Source organism: Apodemus sylvaticus, chromosome 6 (assembly GCF_947179515.1).
Source record: "Apodemus sylvaticus chromosome 6, mApoSyl1.1, whole genome shotgun sequence".
Classification (NCBI taxonomy): Eukaryota; Metazoa; Chordata; class Mammalia; order Rodentia; family Muridae; genus Apodemus; species Apodemus sylvaticus.
Window position 1 is genome coordinate 72,305,514 of NC_067477.1, and position 19,057 is coordinate 72,324,570.

Here is a 19,057-nt window from a genome sequence, read left to right on the forward strand (position 1 = left end):
GTCAGAACAATGGAATTCCACTGTACTGATGCCAACATCAGGTCCATAGCCTTGGCTTGTTTTAGCAGAGTATTTGAAATCATGAAGTTAATGCAAATGGATCATAATATTAGAAAGTATAGGACTGGGCTTTAAAAGATTTATTAGCAGTTATTCTTCACCAAATGCTGGTTAGTTTTGAGGAAAAGTGTTATGTATATAAGTTATCACAGAAGATTTACAAAATTGGTAGTAAGGAAAAGATTTAGTGTGTTTTCTTTTAAGTATTAATGCCTTGCTTTGGTCAGTTTGAATCATGTAAGTGGTGTTAAAATTTTAGAAGCCAAGCATAGATTGGTCATTGAGCTTATACAGTGAAGGAAGAGGCTGAGGAATTTATTCATCTACTCTAGTGAACTGTGTCATGATCGTTGTTACCTTCAGTAACGACAAAGCATTTTCTGTTGGGCTTGCCTTCTTATAATTACATGTTTGTTCATTTTATCCCGTCAGTGTTCCTAGGATGCAATCAATAAAATAAGTCAATCTAAGAATGAAATGTATTAATCAGTACATACACAGGACTCACAAACACTAGATACATAGATACAACTTCATTAATAAAATAGGGAAGGATGATGAGGGATTATGTCTCTTGTATGGGTATCATTATGTATTTGGTGAATTTTATGGACCTGGGTAGTGTGTGTCACATTTCCCAAACTTTCTTCAAACTGTTATTAGAGTGCAGCTGTTCCTATGGGACATGCCATTGAACAGCTGATCCCAGACCAAGGCCTGGGTTGAAGGGATACTTATGTAAATCAGTAGTTCATGTGTGGTTAGAGCTACAGCGAGATGTGGCCTTGTGCTCAGAGTTCAATTTGAACTGCTACAGATTGCCGAAGGGCTTTATTATGTTGGAACCAGCAATTCTTTTGTACAATTGATCAAAAGATATGGTATCATATTGAGAAATAATAAAAAATATAACTTTTGTATAATGCTTATTTCACTCAATATTTATATTTCTAATGCTTTTCATCTGAAGTTACTATTTTTTCATTGAATATTAACTGAAATGTCTTGCCTTTGTCTTTTCTAACTGCTTGTTTAGGTTATACCCTTTTTTTCCTAGTCTCTCTTTATATGATAATTTCTCTAAAAGGGTCATCTCCTCACTCTGTTGTCAGACATTTATTTTGGGTCCTTATTAGGGCAGTCTGATTCCCCAATTATACTTTCTATACTGTCTTCTAGATGAAGTCTCATGAGTGTAAGGAATAGTGTCTGGTCTTGTTTGTCACTGTATCTCCAGCTACAGACAGCATGTTTAAACATTTGCTCATTATTTCCTGAAGGAAGAGCTGTGAGTGCTGGTGGTAAACACGATGTATTTATACTACTTCTCTTTAGAGCATGAATATATGTTATTTGTGTTATGATGATTAAGGAAAGCAGGCTTTCATCATAATTTCTAGTTTTAAGATACATTGGGGAACACAGTCCCCTGAGAGCATATGGTCAGAAGTTAAGCATTGTTGACTAAGGTTAGGAATATTAATTTTCCACATATTTATTGTAAGTAAGTATGGTTTAGTGTTGGTTTCAGTCTGTGACTCAACAAAGCAGTGTGGGCAGGTTCTTCAGCCCTAGAGGAACAAGCAGTTAGCCAATCAGGTTGGTTGCTGGCGTGAAAGTCTGGAATTTTTGAAAAGAATGTGCCTCCATTGCTCTGAGGAAACTCTACTACAATGACATTGAAAGTTATGACTGCTACTACAGTAGAGCTACTATTTCACAAAACCTTACTCCAGTCACTTCTAGTTGACAATGGCTTGTAAGACTGTTCCTGTCAGGACAATTCTCAGTGAATCGCAAATGATCTCACTTGGGACAAGAGAAAGACCCCTTCTGCAGTTACTCAGCAAAAAGTCTATGCTTGTCTTAATGTAAGATTTTGGTTGCTTCACAATTGAGGCTTCTGATCAGTAGGACTGGAAGCTGGCCAAACAGGATGCTATTCTTGATGGAATTAAAAGATGTGCATAAGAAATACATATAAGGTATTTCTCTGTCTTACTGGTTTACTAGGTGATCTCTCCTGTGTAATTCCTCTGTACTGAAAGTTTACATCACAAACACTTCTGGATAGTTTCTTCTTGCTCCCATGTCTTCAGTACAGGTATAGTAGGTTGAGGGACTAAATGAACAGATATTGCTAATGCCATAAACATTGGACAGTGGGAGATAAAAGGTGCTGGAAATGACTCTCAAAGTTTTAAGTGCCAAGTGCTTAAGAGGCTAAGTACTTGACTCAACGCATGGCTAGCAGGCTGCAAGAAAGTGCCAGTGATTGTTTAGGCCCTGAGAGTTGAATATACAAAGGATTGCAGAGTGACCAAAATCCAAAAATTAATGGATAACCCAACATGTAAGTCCAAAGAACTATGAAGAGCTAGCTATGATGGAGAGTCCGAGAGATACAGTAAGGTTCCCAACACCCATCACCAGAAGTTGATGAACAGTACCACTTTGTGCTGTCAAGAGTCAAGATTCCCAATGTTCATATTTTGGGGTTGTAAAACTAACTGCTAGGTACAGAGTTGTTGGTGGGAAGGTCCAGAGCCTGCCGTGACCAGATCACCTAGAGCAACTGAGTGTCCACTTTTAAAAACTTGGCATTCAAGTGCCCAGTTCTCAAGGCTCAGTGAGTTATAAGCCACTGGAGTTTGAATCCTTTTCTAGTGCTCAGGAGCTTATGGTAGAAAGTTGCTGCTATATGGTCATGAGCTCCCTCAGTAGATAGCACCCCCCCCCCCCCACACACACACCCCATAGTATTTGCGTCAGTTTTGTGGCATCAGCTGTCCCAACACATTTGCATGTTTAATATGTTTACCCCTTCCTTGTTCTGCTATGATCAATCATTAAGTTCACTTCTATAAGAGAAATGTGTTATGTTTCCCTTCAAACTATTCTCTCCTTACTATTTATTTGTATGCTTCGAATCTGGGGCATCAAAGTATCATTAGATTGTAAGATACAAATCAATCATTTATAGAGTTATTGGTACCTTAGAAAGAGGGAAAAATACTTCTGTATAATTGCAAAGATTTTGATTACATTTTCAAAAGTAAAATTGGAAAATAAAATGCACATTCATTTGGAAAACATCTGTCTCCATGTTGGCTAATAATGAAGGTAACTCTGCTAGGGCTCCAGTGTTTATATTTAAAATTTAAGCGCACAGAATATAATTGTCCAGTAATTAAAATGAAAATTTTACATATGTGAACCACTGACCAGACAATGCTCAATGCTAACTAAGAATAATATTCTGGTATAGATTCTGGACAGTGTTTATACTGACCTCAAATAATTATGAGATTGTGTAGCCTGCTAATTTATGAAGAATATTTAAAAATAAAACAACTTGAGTAAAATAGAACCCTCTTATTCTTAAATATCTGGTTTTCTTTGGGTAATTCTGAGTAGTTATTTTAAAATGTAAAATCTGAAAGACACATTTACTTCTGAAAGGTTTTCATTAATTTAGGTCACTTTCAAATGAAGATCTTGAACACATTCTTCAACAGGTAGAATCTAATGATCTCATGGATTAAGGGTGCCCTTGAAAGGGACTTTTGAAGGCCAATACAATTCACGGTGAAGTTTCCCTCTTCCACCTTTTTGGGGCACCACCCTTAATTTCTGTACCTTTAAGTCTCAAAGTCTTGATGCTCATGGAAGTATTCACTTGTCTGCTTCAAATAAATCCCATTTCTATTGTGTAAAACTGGATAGCCTGATAGACATATGGCTGTATTATTATCAGGAGCACAGCAGACCTGGAGAAACTAGAGGGAGGAATGAGAGCTGCCCAGAGCCCAGGAGCACACTGTTTTTTGTCTTAATGACACCTAGCTAGATTTTCTGTTGCTGTTAGAGATCTACCTGCAGTCACCTGGCATCCAGCTGGTGGCCTCACTACCACCACCATTTTAAAGAACTATTAGTAAGAATTATAAATCACCAAGAAGCAGTTGCTACATGTTTTAAGTAACATATCTAGGTTTTATTCCATCGTTACAACCTGTATATATGGGGTTTCTGGCCAAGAAAACTCACAGTGATTTCAGGTCTGAACCACCTTCAATGGATGTCAGAGTGCTCCTGGTGTCTCTGCTTTACAAGAAGTGCAACCAACCAAGAATAAAAATGGAAGAGAATAGTATTGAGGGTAGGCTACTGGCTTCCTTTTTATATTTATTTATTTATTTATTTATTTATTTATTTATTTATTTATTTATTTATTTATTTATTTTTAATGGCCCAGAGTTGCCAACTAACATGTGCTCTTTGTTTTCTGGGCATCATCCAACTCATCTCTAAGATGGTTAGGCAAAGGAGATGATCATTGGAAGTTTTAATTTTTTCTCTAAAGTTTTTAATATTGGGCAGGCTTTTTGGTTGGCTGTTGGGCCCTTTCATTTTGTCCAGTACATAGCTCCATACTCTCCTTCAGGAAACAGGGAAGCTGTCTGAGAGCTTTGAGGACACTGCCGTATGTTGTAGCGGCAGCCTCCTTCTCAGGAAGACAAAGAGAATGATGCACATCTGTTTTCATTTTCAAAGCTGCACATCCACATACCTAATTATTGTTGTGTGAGTAATCTTTGAGCATCCTCTGAGACTTAATGGTTCTCAGACGCTTGACATCTGTCAAGACATAATGCAGATGTTTTTACGCCATGATTGTGAAGCTCTCATTAATTATTAGCACCTGTAATAGCTTGATAGAACATTCATTTTAAATCTTAAAAAAATTATATACAACAAGACAATGATTTAAACTACCTCTAGGCTGTGTGTCTCCAGAACTAACTGCATTGGGATTAATGATTGTTTTGTTTTTCCATATCACTTTTATATTTTTTTAGTAGATGACATGATTGAAATTAAAATTGAAGAAGAATTTTAGCCCATAATTAAGCATCCCAGTGAGTCACATGTACCATCTGCTGCTTTTAGATAGGGATATAGTTTACTAGACTCTTGTAACAACATTTGACACAAGCATCAATATTTGTGCTTATGGAAGAATTTGTAGTTGCTTCATTCTTGAAAATGTTCACTAAGTTAGTCTGTTTGTACATCTGTAACTATAACTGATTTTACAATCTGATAACTAGCTTTTCATTTCAGTTCTATCTTCAGCTTCAATTTTTAATAAATAAGCTGACCTGTCTTTTTTGTTTGTTTGTTTGTTTTATTTTGTTTTTGTTTTGGGAGACATTTCTTCTCTCCTAGTTAATCTTTGTCTATGTCTGTTTATGTACTTATTACTACAATACAAATTTAATGTAAAAATCCAACCATACCCAATGACTCACTCAACTTCCAAGTCAATAGTACCAATTTTCAGGGTGTCCACCTGGAACTCTACAGTTTCCCTCCTTTCCTCCTTAAGCTACAATAAGCCTCTTTTTAAAACTAGAAACAAAAAATTTAATTTAAAATAATATTTAAAAGAAAGTAATGATATTGAATTCAATAACAAAGTATAACAGAAAAATAAATCTTGACAAGAAGAGAGTCTGTGGATCTAAGTCTGACTGTAGGCGACCAAGTGTGGGCTAAATTAAAGCCTTGTTTTGATTGGAAAGGAAGTTTCTGTTTAATTTTTACCAAACAGTGGAGAGATTGCCTCAAGTGTGCTCTGTTTCAAAATCTGAGCCTTGAAGATTGCTAGAGTTGATAGGCACCCGGAGCTAGCCATCCTGGAACAAAGGCCCCATTGGCTTCAGAACAGTCATGTGACTGTAGATACTGGGGTGAGAGAAGACACTGCGGAGGATGAGAGGTCACTGTATGAGTTTTGGCCAGCATTCTTTGAAGTGGCCTTGAAAAGAGCAGTGTGAATTGGGAGGTGCATGCCTTTGTGTCTCAGTAGCAAATCCAGCTGATGTTTGTCATGGACTGGTAAATGCACAACAAACCTTCCTCTTGTGTATGGGTTCCTATGTGTGCATGGGTGTACAACCGATACACACACACTGGCAGCTTTGGTTACTCATCGGAAACTGTCTACGTTGTGAGATAGTGTCTCACTGGCTCTGGAGCTTACCAACTAGGCTAAAATGGCCGGTCTTAGATCCATATGCCCCTGCCTTGAGCCCACTGTTGGGATTATGATCATGTACTGCCATTTCCAACATTTAGGTTCTGGGAATTCCAGCTCAGATCCTCCTGTTTGTGCAGTGAGAAATTTGTAGACTGATCAATTATCCCAGCTCTGGTTATGAATCTTCCTGTATCAAGTACCAACTATATTATTTATTTGACATTTTCATAAGCTTTTTAAACTATTTTATGCAAATAGGTATTATATGTATCATCCCAAATCTGTATTTTCGACAGAGATGTGAGTCATTCTACCAAGAATCTTGGGTTCGGTTTGTCACAAGGCAAGGTAGAAGCAATCTCTTAAAGATGTATTCCATTTGGGGGAGATGTCAGGGAGAGAGCCTGGCAATAAGGGGAAAGGGGAGGAACCAGGGACACAGGGCAGATAGAGTAAGGAATAAAGTTTTGAAATTTTCTAGTTCTGCTTATGTGATCATTCAGACACTGATCACACAGCTGTGTGGTCGTAGTGTTGGGTTCTTGTGCTTTCTTTTTAGGACACAGATCTCATAAGAGTAGCAGAGTAGTTCTGTTTAAAAGTTTTTAGAAACCATTTGTCGAATTTCTTAATATGCCTAGAATGGTGACTGACTGTCTTGTTTTTCTCGGTTGACTTAGTTGATCTGAGGACCCTGCTTCAGAACCCTCTCCTCTTCTTCTAGAACTCTCTTTTATAACTTTACCAGGCGAGTTGAGGGACTGTACGAACTCTTTCTTAAGCAGTTGGTCACTGGGTTTTTGAGTCTTTCTGCCCATGGAAACACGTGACCACTATTCGGAGCAAGGTATTATGTGGTAGCTTTTTGTAAAGTTCTGATAATTAAGAAAGACCACTCATACATTGATAAGGTGATCAGGAAACATGCAGTGTTCCAAGAAACATCTCTGTGAGAAAACTATAGTATTCAATTGATATCACCATTGCTGAGGGCAATATTTTAATTACAGGTACTTTATTAAATCCACACCTTTTATCAAAAGTTAACTGGCAAAGCCTTTTCATTTCCCAGTTGGGCCCAGTTTCTCTTCCACTTCACTGAGTGGTGGATTCATCTGTTTGTAGGATTGCTTGTTCCATGCCCCTGTGATTGGCTTCCTCTGAGAAAAAGCATCCTGGTTCCTCAGATTTCTCCTTGGCCAGATTGCATTTCAGCAACTCATTAAAAACATGTATTTATTCTACTCTGCAGTGCATTGTCTGGCTAGCCATGAATTTATAGTGAAATGTTACAGTAAATTGTGCTCTGTGTTCACAACTACCAAATGATACACACAGTGGTGGAAAGGTTTCCAGCACAGGGCAGGATTAAAGAGCTTAGGACCATTGCTGGGGCTGTTGTCCATATTTTCACAGTGGCCAGTTATGTTAGAGCAAACGTGGAGGAAGCTGGGAGTCACTTGTCTCTGATGTTTGTGCTCACAACCACAGAGCCTGGAGAAAGACCGGGCTGATCATGTAATAAGCTCCAGCGGAGTCTGCAGGCTTCAGCCTTTCGAAAGCCTGTTTAGTTTAATGAGGGTTTTCAGATTTCCAAGCTCACACACCTTCACAGAAAAACAGATGATTATGACCAAATTAGGGAATGTGGTTCCAGGAGTTTTTCCCCCAATACCTTTTCCTGGAGTTGTCAGCCCTGTTACTCTGCTCTTTACCTCCCAGACATCAGTTTTAAATATGCTTTTGAAAGTCTTATTGTATAGAGACTCTATTCAGGCAGAACACTATTTCACATCAAAGAAAAGCCTTTTATAGTCAAAAAGGATTATGCATATATTTCCCTCTTCATAAAGAAAAAAATCTTTGGAAAAAAATCAAAACAAAACAATGCAAAACAAACAAACAAACAAACAACAACAACAACAAAATAACTTCAGATTTGTCAGCTGTCCTTAGAGGCCAGGCTAGTGTGGTTTTCTTCGAAGCTCCATAAAGAGTTCTCGAAAGCCAAAGGAGAGCACACGCGTGCTGTGATGAACAAACCTGTGCTGGGAGGGAGCCACCCTTCAGTCTGTCACACAGAGCACAGATTACTCTTAGTAAAAACATGAATATTTTTGACACTTTTTCTCTTAAGCCTTAAGACTTTCAACAATACCTTTCATAGTCATGACATATTATTACTGGTATTCTATCGTTTTAAAAAAGGCTTTAAGTCATCTTAAGACAATGGTTACCCTGTGAAGCACTGGAGTTCTGTGAACCCATCACTCACTACACTGTGTCCACAATGGAGGAAGAGGCACAGCACTGAACGAGGTGTTTAAACGCCAGCAGAGCAGCAGGTGGAGGGGAAGCTGTTTTGAAGAAGGTATAAGGCGTGTGGCCCAGGATATGCTCTTCCTAGTCATATTCTGTCACTGTGGGGACATCAAGACTGGAATTTGAAGCAGCCAGTCAATATCCACAGTCACTAGATGAGAGAGAAAGAAATGAATGCAGGCATAGTTATTGCTCGCCCTGCTTTTTTTTCCCTCCTTAATCTTACAGAGTTGAGGACCAAAAGCCAGGGAATGGTACTGCCCACAATAGGCGGACCTTGTTACCTCAGAGTAATCAAGGCAGTCCCTAATAGATGTGTGTAAAGCTAACCTGATCTAGAAATTCCCTCACTGAATCTCTATTCCCAGGTCATTCAAGGCATGTCAAATTGACAATTAATACTACCCTTTAGACTTTTGTGCAATTTAATCCATTCAATTTGCTGGTTTACAACCCTTTAGCTTTCTAGCGTTTTCTTATCCTTCTAGCCCAAGTGTAGACTGCTAAGATTTCTACTAAGATGGAAGATTTCTTTTCTCTACTTTCATCAGTAAAAATCAGTCACCTATATTTTTGGAATCATATGATTCCCAAATGGAATATGTATAATTAATTATGGCCTGTATTTTCTTAAAATTTTGTATGTAGTGTATGTTTGAGTACCAGGGAAAAAGAAAGAATAGAAAGAGAATAGTTCTCCGCTGAAAGGAGGGAACAGAGAGGAGATGACAGGAAGCCTATGTAAATATAGAATTCTAAAAACTGACTGAAGGAGCTAGCTGATCCTTAGACCAGATGTCAATCTGGATACCTATTTGTTGGGGAGTGAAGCCAGAAATTATTTTCTTAGCCATTAAAAAGTAGCACAAATGAATTAAATACTAAAATGTAAGGCCCGAATCTCTGAAACTATAGAATGAAAGTGAAGAAACATTTCAGGGAATTGAATAGGCAAGGGTATTTTTGATAAGACCCCAAAGCACAAGAAACATGAACAAATTGTATCAACACAAATCAAAAGGAACAGTGTATCAAATGAAATAATCAACAAAGTAAAGAGACATTATCCAAAAAGTGAGATGTTTGCTAACTATACCAATGACAAAATTAACATAAAAAATATAGAAAGAACTCCAATAACTAAAAAACAAAAACAAAAAACTGATAAAACTGAGCAATGGACATGAACAGTTTTCACAAAGACATGCAAATGGCCAGTAGGTGCACACAAAAGCACATAGCATGTCTAATAATCAGCGAAGTGAAAGTCAGAACTATGGTGAAGATTCATAATAGCCAAGAAAGGGAAATAATGGACATGTCAATCAACAGAGAATGATTAGGAAAAGGTAGGTGTTTCCAAAATAGAGTAGTAGATAGTTATAAAAAGGTGAAATACTGCCATTCGCAACAATGTAGATAGAACTGGAGATCACTGTGTAAGGACAAAACTGACATAGACTACAAGAGCTCATTTGGTATTATTTGTTTGTTTTGTTTTATTTATTAATCATTTTATTTGTTTACATTTCAAATGTTATTTCTTCCCCATCTCCCCTTCACAAACCCTCCCACCCCATCCCTCTCCCCTTTGCCTCTAAGAGGGTGCTCACCCACCCATCCACCCAGTGCTTCAACCTTTTAGTATCCCCCTTCTGTGGGGCATCAAGCCTCCACAGGACCAAGTGCCTTCCATCCCACAGTCCTCTGCTGCATATGTGCAGGAACCATGGGCCAGGCCATGTATCTTCTTTGGTTGGTGATTTAATCCCCGGGAGCTCTAAGGGGTCTGGTTAATTGATACTGTTGTTCTTACAATGGAGTTGCAATACCCTTCAGCTCCTATAGCCCTTCCCCTAACTCTTCCATTGGGGTCCCCGGGCTCAGTCCAATGGTTGTCTGTGAGTATCTTCATCTGTCTTAGTTAGGTGCTAGCAGAGCCTCTCAGAGGACAGCCATACCAAGCTCCTGTCTGCAATCACCTCTTGGCTTCTAGTGTCAGGTTTGGTGGCTGTGGATGGAACGGGCCACATGGTCGGGCAGTCTCTGATGACCTTTCCTTCAGTCTCTGCTCCATTTTTGTCCCTGTAGTTTCTTTAGACATGGGCAATTCAGAATTAAAATTTTTTGATGGGTGGGTGGCACCATCCCTCCAATGGGGGCCATGTCAATCTATGGAGGTGCTCTCTTCAGTTTCTTTCTACCTGCTATTAAGTATTTTGGCTAATGTCATCCTCATTGGGACCTGGGAGCCTCTCTAACCCCTGGGGTCTGGGACTTTCTGGTGGTCCCCCAAGTTCCCCACCCTACTCTGCCCACTGGACTTTTCTCCTGTCTCTTTCCATAACTGGCCCTGCCCCCCTTTTCCTCCTCCTCTCCGCTTCCACCCAGATCCTCTCTTCCTTCGACTCTCGTGATTATTTTGTTCCCCCTTTTAAGTGAAATATCCACACTTTGGCCTTCCTTTTTGTTAAGCTTCACATATAAGAGCTCATTTGTATATTTTGTTTAAAAACATTATTCTTGAAGTTGAGAGCTTGATGTTACCAGAGTCTTAGGAAACTTAAGAGCAAGTAAAACAACCAAGCATCATTGAATGGGTGCTGTCATAGTTTGGTAAAAGAAAGCCTACAGTAGTGAAACATCCACAGTGAATTGTGGATTTGTAAAAGAAATGATGCATGTTTGAGGAGATAACTATGCTTTAGATTTATAATCTAAATCTTACGTAGTATGGATATTGTTCTTTAAATGAAATGTCTCTTTTTGTCTTGAGTAATTAAATACTTATCTTCTAGCTGGTATGCCATTTGGGCATTTTAGAAGGTGTGGCCTTGTTGGAAGAATTTTGTCACTGGAGTTGGGTTCCATAGAGCCATTCCCGGTTCGCATTCCTTGCTTTTTGTTTGAGGTTGGAGATAGGAGCAGGCTTGAAGCTACTGCTGTTGCCTTGCTTCTTTGCTGCCTTGTTTCCATCGTAATGGTGATGTACTCTTATCCCTCTACAACCATAAGCCCGAATTAACTCTTCCTTCTAATCGTAAAACTTGCATGTCATAGTTCAGAAGCATGACTTGCATGCCATGTACAGATCTCAAAATATAAAGGACAAGCTATTTAAAGGGTGGCAGAAGACTGGCAAGGACTCATTAATCCTATGAGGTATAAAATGACCACTTCAATGGCAGACACTGCCAGACACAGAGAGAGATACTAAGAAATAGTGAAGGTAAAATTAATCTAAAATATCTAGCAGCATTACATGTATGTGTATGTCACAACAGTGCTTCAAAATGTTTGAATAAAAAAATATAGAATTTTAAAAGGATATAGAAAACAAGTGTCAAGCCTGTAAGATTTCATTCTCCTTTGTCATTAATTTTTAGAAGTAGCAGAAAAACATGAACTACATGGCCAATGTGGAAAAAATAGTCTACTTGATATGCATTGAACTTGCCACTCGATAGAAGTAGAATACCTATGTAGGTTTTCTCTTTATTGATTTTAGCAAATAGTATTCATAAAGATCAATTACAGTCTGAGGTGTGAAGCCTTAGAAGGTCTTAAAAGTTGCCTATCATAGGGTTTGGACATTAAAAGAAATAACTAGGAATAAAAAAACACGAAGACTTAGGAAATTCATGAGTATTTAGAAATTGTATAAGTGTCTTGTGATAAACTGTTAAATTAACAAACAATTAAAATGCATATAAAGTGCATTTTAACATATTAATTGATAAATAGAACTCTATTTTTACCATATATTATCTACAAGTGTATGATATTCATTATAAGTGGCTCAATTGAACATATTAATATGTATTTCTCTAAGAATCTGTTCAGTTAAAACATTAACTCTTTACTTGGACTTACAAAGGTGGGATAACCAAAAACAGAGTACGTTTTATATCTCTGTCTTCATTTTCTCTCTGTCTCCTTTGTCTAAAACTGCCGGTCAAATTGCTGTTTAAATCTACATGGAGTTGGTAGTCATTTAAGAAACATGATCTAAAGTTGACCCCTCCCATCCCAGTTTTGACACCAAGATGAGAGTAATTAATTCATTTCCAACAGATTGTCCTCTTCCAGCCTGGACAAGGTTCTGCTTCAGATTTTTGGAGGGGTGCCCAGAGGTATTCAGAGCTTACTAAACATATTTTAGGAAGAATGGAACCTTGTGGGCAGATGGCCCTGTTGAGACTGCCCCCTAAAGAGAAGCAGTCATTTCAGTGGAACCAAGTTGTCCCCATTCCCAGATCACAGGTCTGAAATAAACATCCTCTTACATAAATGGACAGAGCTTGTTCCCTGATTGCAGCTGGAAGGAGTAGCTCTTTCCTCGGCATCACAGTGGATTGCACCAGAAACAGACGCAATTTCCTTGAGCAGAACTGATGCAGTGACCAACAAGACCACAGTTTGAACACCACTGACTCCACATGCTCATTCCTGGCGAGCCCTGGATGCCATTGCCTTATTCCCGAAGAGAGTTCTGACATGTTCTATCTCCTGTTGCTTTCCTGTGTGGTCAAATGGAATTAAAATTTCTATCCCAGTTTTCACCATTAAGTTTTACATTTGTTCTGTGGGAAAACTGCACCTGATGCCTTTAGACTGAAGAGTGAGGTATCTGACCTCTTATGCTTATCCCCCTTTTTTATAATGTGGTCATATGACTAAGGCACCAATATGTTATTAACTATAACCACTGAATTTTGCAATAGATGTTTTTAGCTACTTCACTGATTTAGCTGAAAGTTTGTGATGTTTGACCACCCTCAGTCCAGTCCCTACCTCATCTTCAATCCCTTTAATAACCACCACTTACCTCTCTGTTGCCATGACTTCGACTCTGATAGACTCCATGCTTCGGTGAGATCCTTCTGTGTCTCTCTCCCTGGCTGTCTCACCTCACTGAGCGTAATTTCCTCTTAGCTCATTCATTTTATTGTAAGTTCCAAGATGCCTTTCTAGTGTGAGGTATGAGTTGCTTGCCAATGTGGAACATCTATAGCCACTTCCCTGTGGAAGAATATGAAATGTTCAAGAAAGAATAAGCAAGCAATTTAAATGTCCCTGTAAACTCTTGCCCTCCTTCCTCTGCATGTGTGTGTTCCTCTTTGTCTACTATTTGTCTACCTGCTGGTATCTCTTTTTGGCTCTGGAGGCTTTATTCAGCTAAGCTTCAGAAAACAGTGTTGAGAAGATGGTAAAATATGTCACAAAGTGTAAGAAAAAATTTGCAAAAAGCATAGAATAAAAACTTATAACCAGAAAATTCAAAAAAGGTATAAAATTGAAAAAAGATGAAAGATGTAAAGAAGAATGAAGGAATTAATCACACTTTCTCACTGTCACATATTCTGTGTGTGTGTGTGTGTGTGTGTGTGTGTGTGTTCGCCCATGTATGAGTGTATGAGATATAATCATGTGAGAAAAATAAATGCATGAAAAGATCATTATTCATGCAAATTAAATCCCAGACATGCCAGGATACCCTTATTAGAATGTGTACAATGACAACATATGAGACAGCTATGGACTTTGTAAGGATACATGACAGCTGGAATCCTCACCCATTGCTGAGAGATTGCAAAGGGATATGTCACCTTGGACATGGTGACAGCTTATATCAAATCTCTCTAGATACCTACTGTGCACATCATAAATGAACAAGTATGTTCACATCCAAACTTCTATGAACATTTGTGGTGATTTATTTGTAATCATAAAAATCTAGAACTAACCAACCTGAATGTTTCCTGGCCCTAGCATGGATATGTTTACAGTAGCACACATCTGGTGTTGTGAACGATTCAGCAATAGAATCTCAGTAAATACCCTAATGCCAAGAAATCTCAGAGGCCAGATTCAGGTTTCTGTTTTCTTTCTTTCTTTTCTTTCTTTCTTTCTTTCTTTCTTTCTTTCTTTCTTTCTTTCTTTCTTTCTTTCTTTCTTTCTTTTTTTTTTTTGTCTTTTAACTTATTTGTTGTTGACTTGCTCTTTTAGGTTTTCTTTCTGGTTTTTGTTGTTGCTTTTTGCTTGTTTTTGTCAATTAGACTCAAGCTATTGTTATCTTGTAAGAAGAACCCTAACTGAGAAGCTGCCTTCATCATATTGCCTGTAGGCAATTTTATATTGTATTTCCTTGATAATGGTGCATATGGGAAGGTCCAGCTGATTGGTGAGGGTGCCAGCACTGGGCGGGTTGTATTCACATGCAGAGCAAGCCAAGGGGAGCTAGAAAGGTTCCTACCTGACCTCTGCTTCAGTTCTCACCTAGAGATTCTCGCCTTGACATCCCCTAATGGCGAACTATGACCCATAAGCCGGTTGAACACTTTCCTCCCCAGGATGCTTTGGGTCTTGATGTTTATCACAGAAATAGAAACCAAGTAGGACATTAATTGGTGCCAGGATCATGGACTCTTATGACAGACCCAACCATGTTGCTTTTAGCAGGACCTGTGGAATGAGTTTGGAACTTTGTGCTGTTGAAACTCCTTGAGTGCTCAAAACCTTATGAGCTGTTGTATGTGCTTGGAAAGGAGGACTGCTGCTGAAAGAGATGCATACAATGCAGGCCTGCCTTTTGTTTCAAACATAAGCCAAGGCTATCAGGGCCATTCCTGTGGTATTGTAAATTAAGGATCTGTAGTTACAATTACCCCTGATTGTTAGATCAGCAATGATGAATGAAAGACCAGCACCAATAAAGCCAAATCTTTGCTGTAATGGGATGGTTGATACTGGTTAGCTGAGGTAGACAAACCAGCTGTGGTTAAGAAGAGCATCATTAAGGCAAAATCTTCTGTCAGTTATTGCCTCGGGGTCTGTGCACAGAAGCTGTTGTCTGGAGTGGCTATGGCTAATTCTCATACTGGCAAGTAAATTAAATTATTCAGAATATTAACATAAACCTAATGTATAGAGCCATATATGGCCCCTAATAGAATGTCCCTATATGGTAAATGTATTTCTTCACAAGTAAGTCTATGTAGAATCACTGAAAATTCATAACATTTTTTGTGTATGTGCAGAAATTGATGAGGTGATTCTTAAATTCACATGGGTTATGAGTAATATAATTTAATACAATATATAATTTCCCAAATTACCATGTAAGGGAAGGAACTTGAAGGAGGTGTTACTGTACTATAGTGTCTAGGCTTCGTAAAGAACTATGATAATCATAAATCCAGCATGACACTGTTGTCAAGATGGACACACACACACACACACACACACACACAGACACACACACTCATTCTGAGAACCAGCAATACTACTCTTAGGTGTTTACCCACATGAAATGAGAGCATATGCCCACTAAACACTTGTACATAAATGTTTGTAAACTTTTTAGTTGTAACAACCACAAATTAGGGGAAAAACAGATGTTCCTTTGTGGGTGAATGGACAATTATGCCAGATCCATTTAATGAAATACAAATAAAAATTACCCGTGCACTGTATATGAATGAATCCTGGTAACATTATAACTACCACAGGAACCTATAAGATAGAAAAAGTACCTGGAGCACATTGTACAGTTTCCATTAAGTGAGACTATACTACTTGGGTTTGTCTAAGGTCAGAGGAGGGCTGTCTACCCATGGTTAGATTATATGGAGAGTGGGTGGATGGGAGAGCAGAGGAAAGGGCAGACATCTTAGGGCCAGGGGCCATGCGGAATGGCTTGATTAGGCTTTTGATTACATGAGTATGAATGTTCATTAAAACAGATAGATCCATGTGTATATGTCCATTTTATGTAGTATCTATTATTCAAGGAAGTGAATTTTTTAGAATAATTGTTGCCCTTGTTTGTAAGACTGAGGAAAGTGGTATTTCTGTTTTCTCTTTGTTCTCTGGTGCTACGATGATATTATTGAAGATGTTTTTAAAAAGTGAACTACTTTTTCCATTTTAATTAGCACAGTGGAAGTGGTGACATCATTTCAGCTGCTGCGTTTATTTTAGGAAAGTCTAAGAGATATGTAGAAGTAGTTTTAAGCCTTGTCATCAACATAGACTTCTAAAAGCCCAGAATGTTCTGAATATGTTTATTTTTAATTTATACAAAAAAGCTCACATGAATGAAGCTCTTAATTTTATGAATAAGAAAAAGTGGGATTCATGATACACTGCAATTTCTTTCAGAATATATTAAATTCTGGACATTTATTCCAGTTGAAAGCCTTTGGTAGCCTGGAACTCCATGTGTGACAGGCAACCCTGGAACCCACGATTCTCCCCTTTCCTTCCTTCTAGAGTGGGGGATTCGGGCATCGACCTCTTCTCTTCAGTCACATACACTGCCATGGGCATGAGATCCCACACAAATTACAGCATCAAAAAGGGAGTCTTTTCCTTCTCTGTCTTGTGACTCTCCCCACCAGATTACAAAGCTTGACACTGGAAATGAAACAGTGATCAGTAATCCAGTGAGGAACCCATCTGTCCGCAGAACTTTGCACAGCCCAAAGTTCCATTGGTGTCCGCAGCTCATTTGTTTTAGTGACAGTTCCTTACACTGGGACAGATAATCCAGTGTAATGCAGGCTCACATGACCCTGCATTTACAGCCTAAAGGAAAGCAAGGAAAATAATGAGGGGAGCCAAAGGAAAGGGGTGTTTGTCTAGCCTGGCTCTGTCTTGAGTCAGAGGATCTAGATCCCACTTCTGTGCCCTGAGTGTGTTTAGCTTTCTTGAGTCATATCTCGTCTTGAATATTCCAAAGCAGACTGACTTGTTTCTTTGCCAAATTGTCAAGTTATGTGTCACAGAATTTTAATAAGCTGATTTCCTCTTCTAGGTGAGAAGATGCATTCTTTTCTCTATCTCATCTACTCTGCTTAGTATGATTAATCATGTCTCTACAGAAACTTCTAGGAATTCTTTTGTTTCTTTGTGAATTAGAAACCTACTTGGTCATTTGTTATTTTTCTATTAATACAAAATATTTGAGGAGATTTTTGACATTTGAACTATTGTATCTCATTTGCAGTTCCCCGAATGTGGTTTCTATGGACTCTATGATAAGATCCTGCTTTTCCGTCATGATCCTGCCTCTGAAAACATCCTTCAGCTAGTGAAAATCGCAAGCGATATCCAGGAGGGCGATCTTATTGAAGTGGTCCTGTCAGGTAGGGTCCTGATTTCCATGTCTGTAGATTAATTATTTGCTTTTGAAGAATATTTGGGTAGAGGTTATTGAGTAATGCAAAGCATATATGCTATACCATTTTTAAACATGAGATTCTTTTTAGCTCTATCTACATGAACTTTCAAACTTATTTTGGAAAAATCCTCACCTGGATGTATGCATCTGTAACAACAATACTTTCAGACTGAGACAGAAGGATCATGCATTAAGGTAGACTGAGTTCCAGATGAGATCTGCCTACATAAATGAGACTGTTTCAAGAAAACTGGAAGAGAATTTTTCTATTTTCACACCCAGGAAGGACTGTATATCCCTACTATATGCTTTCTCCCAGACTCTAAGACACTACCACCTACACCCATAATCACACCCATGCCCACATGTCTCCTCACCCCTCACATTGACTCTTCTTCCATTTAGCTATTTGAATGAGTTGGACAACAGCACAGTTATCTCACCAGTGATGCAGAGGTGTCCATCCAGTCTCCAAAATGTCTAGAAGCCAATACAGAATAGTAGACAGAACTTATTTGCTATCGAATCCCAAGACCCAAAGCAGCAGAGGTAGATTAGGTCCCACCATGCCCCTGATTTGAGTTAACTCATTCACTGAGGAGAGCTGTGTTTGTCTGCTCAAATATGCATTTGTATCTGTTGTTGCTGTTAGTACTGTGAGTGTCGATGCAGAAAAATAAAATGGGTGAATTCACCGTTAAGAATGTAGTCTGCACGAACAGCTGAGGCACAGGTCCTCATGAGGATGGAGAGCTGAGGCAGATATCATAACTACGTCCATATTGTTATTATTCCATTTTAAACTTTGAATCACTGCTGAGGAACTGGGATTCCATCTCCGCTCTGGGACATTTGTCTCCTCCAGTCTCTGACTGTAGGCGATCAGTAGCTTCAGTCTCATCTGCCTCTGCTTGGTCGGCTTTGCCTTGCCTCCACTCACTTCCTCTGTCTCTGCTGATCCTTATCATCTTGGTTGTATTAATGTAACTAAGTCATATTGTTGGCCACACTCTCACTGGAAAGCATATTATCACAGAATTCATTTTCACTTAACAAAAGAAATACTTCTCTTTTGCGTATGACTCTGAACTGTTGCTAAATACAAGTGGTGAGCAAAGGCCTTGAGTATCCTTTATTAAAATGAGAAGCAGTCATGTGCTTCTCTCTGTTGCCTTTCTCTGTGCTTTTCTTGCATTGGTTTACTTTTCCTCACTACATAGAAGTAGTCTTCTAACTGTTCTGAATACTAGAAGCCAACAGAAAAAAAAATGAGAGAAATTGTTTGCTGCATGTGTTCTTGTCCGCATTAAATCTGCAGCCAGACCATTCTGCAAATAAGGTATTCTGTTTTCTGAGTATGTCTTCTAGATAGGAATAGCATCCAGACATGCATAAGAACTTTTTTCCACCCAAGTTTTAATTTTTCCTATTCTTTTTTTTTAAAA

The 19,057-nt window shown here is 38.6% G+C and overlaps 1 protein-coding gene across 3 annotated transcripts in view; it reads left to right on the forward strand.

Moving 5' to 3' along the window:
- Prkd1 (protein kinase D1) overlaps positions 1 to 19,057 on the forward strand; it is a 316,195-nt gene that overhangs the window by 140,418 nt on the left and 156,720 nt on the right. For all 3 annotated transcript variants that reach the window (XM_052185895.1, XM_052185897.1, XM_052185898.1), the window contains exon 2: positions 17,439 to 17,577. In XM_052185895.1, coding sequence (XP_052041855.1) covers positions 17,439 to 17,577 — 139 coding nt within the window. The remainder of the gene's footprint in view (positions 1 to 17,438; positions 17,578 to 19,057) is intronic.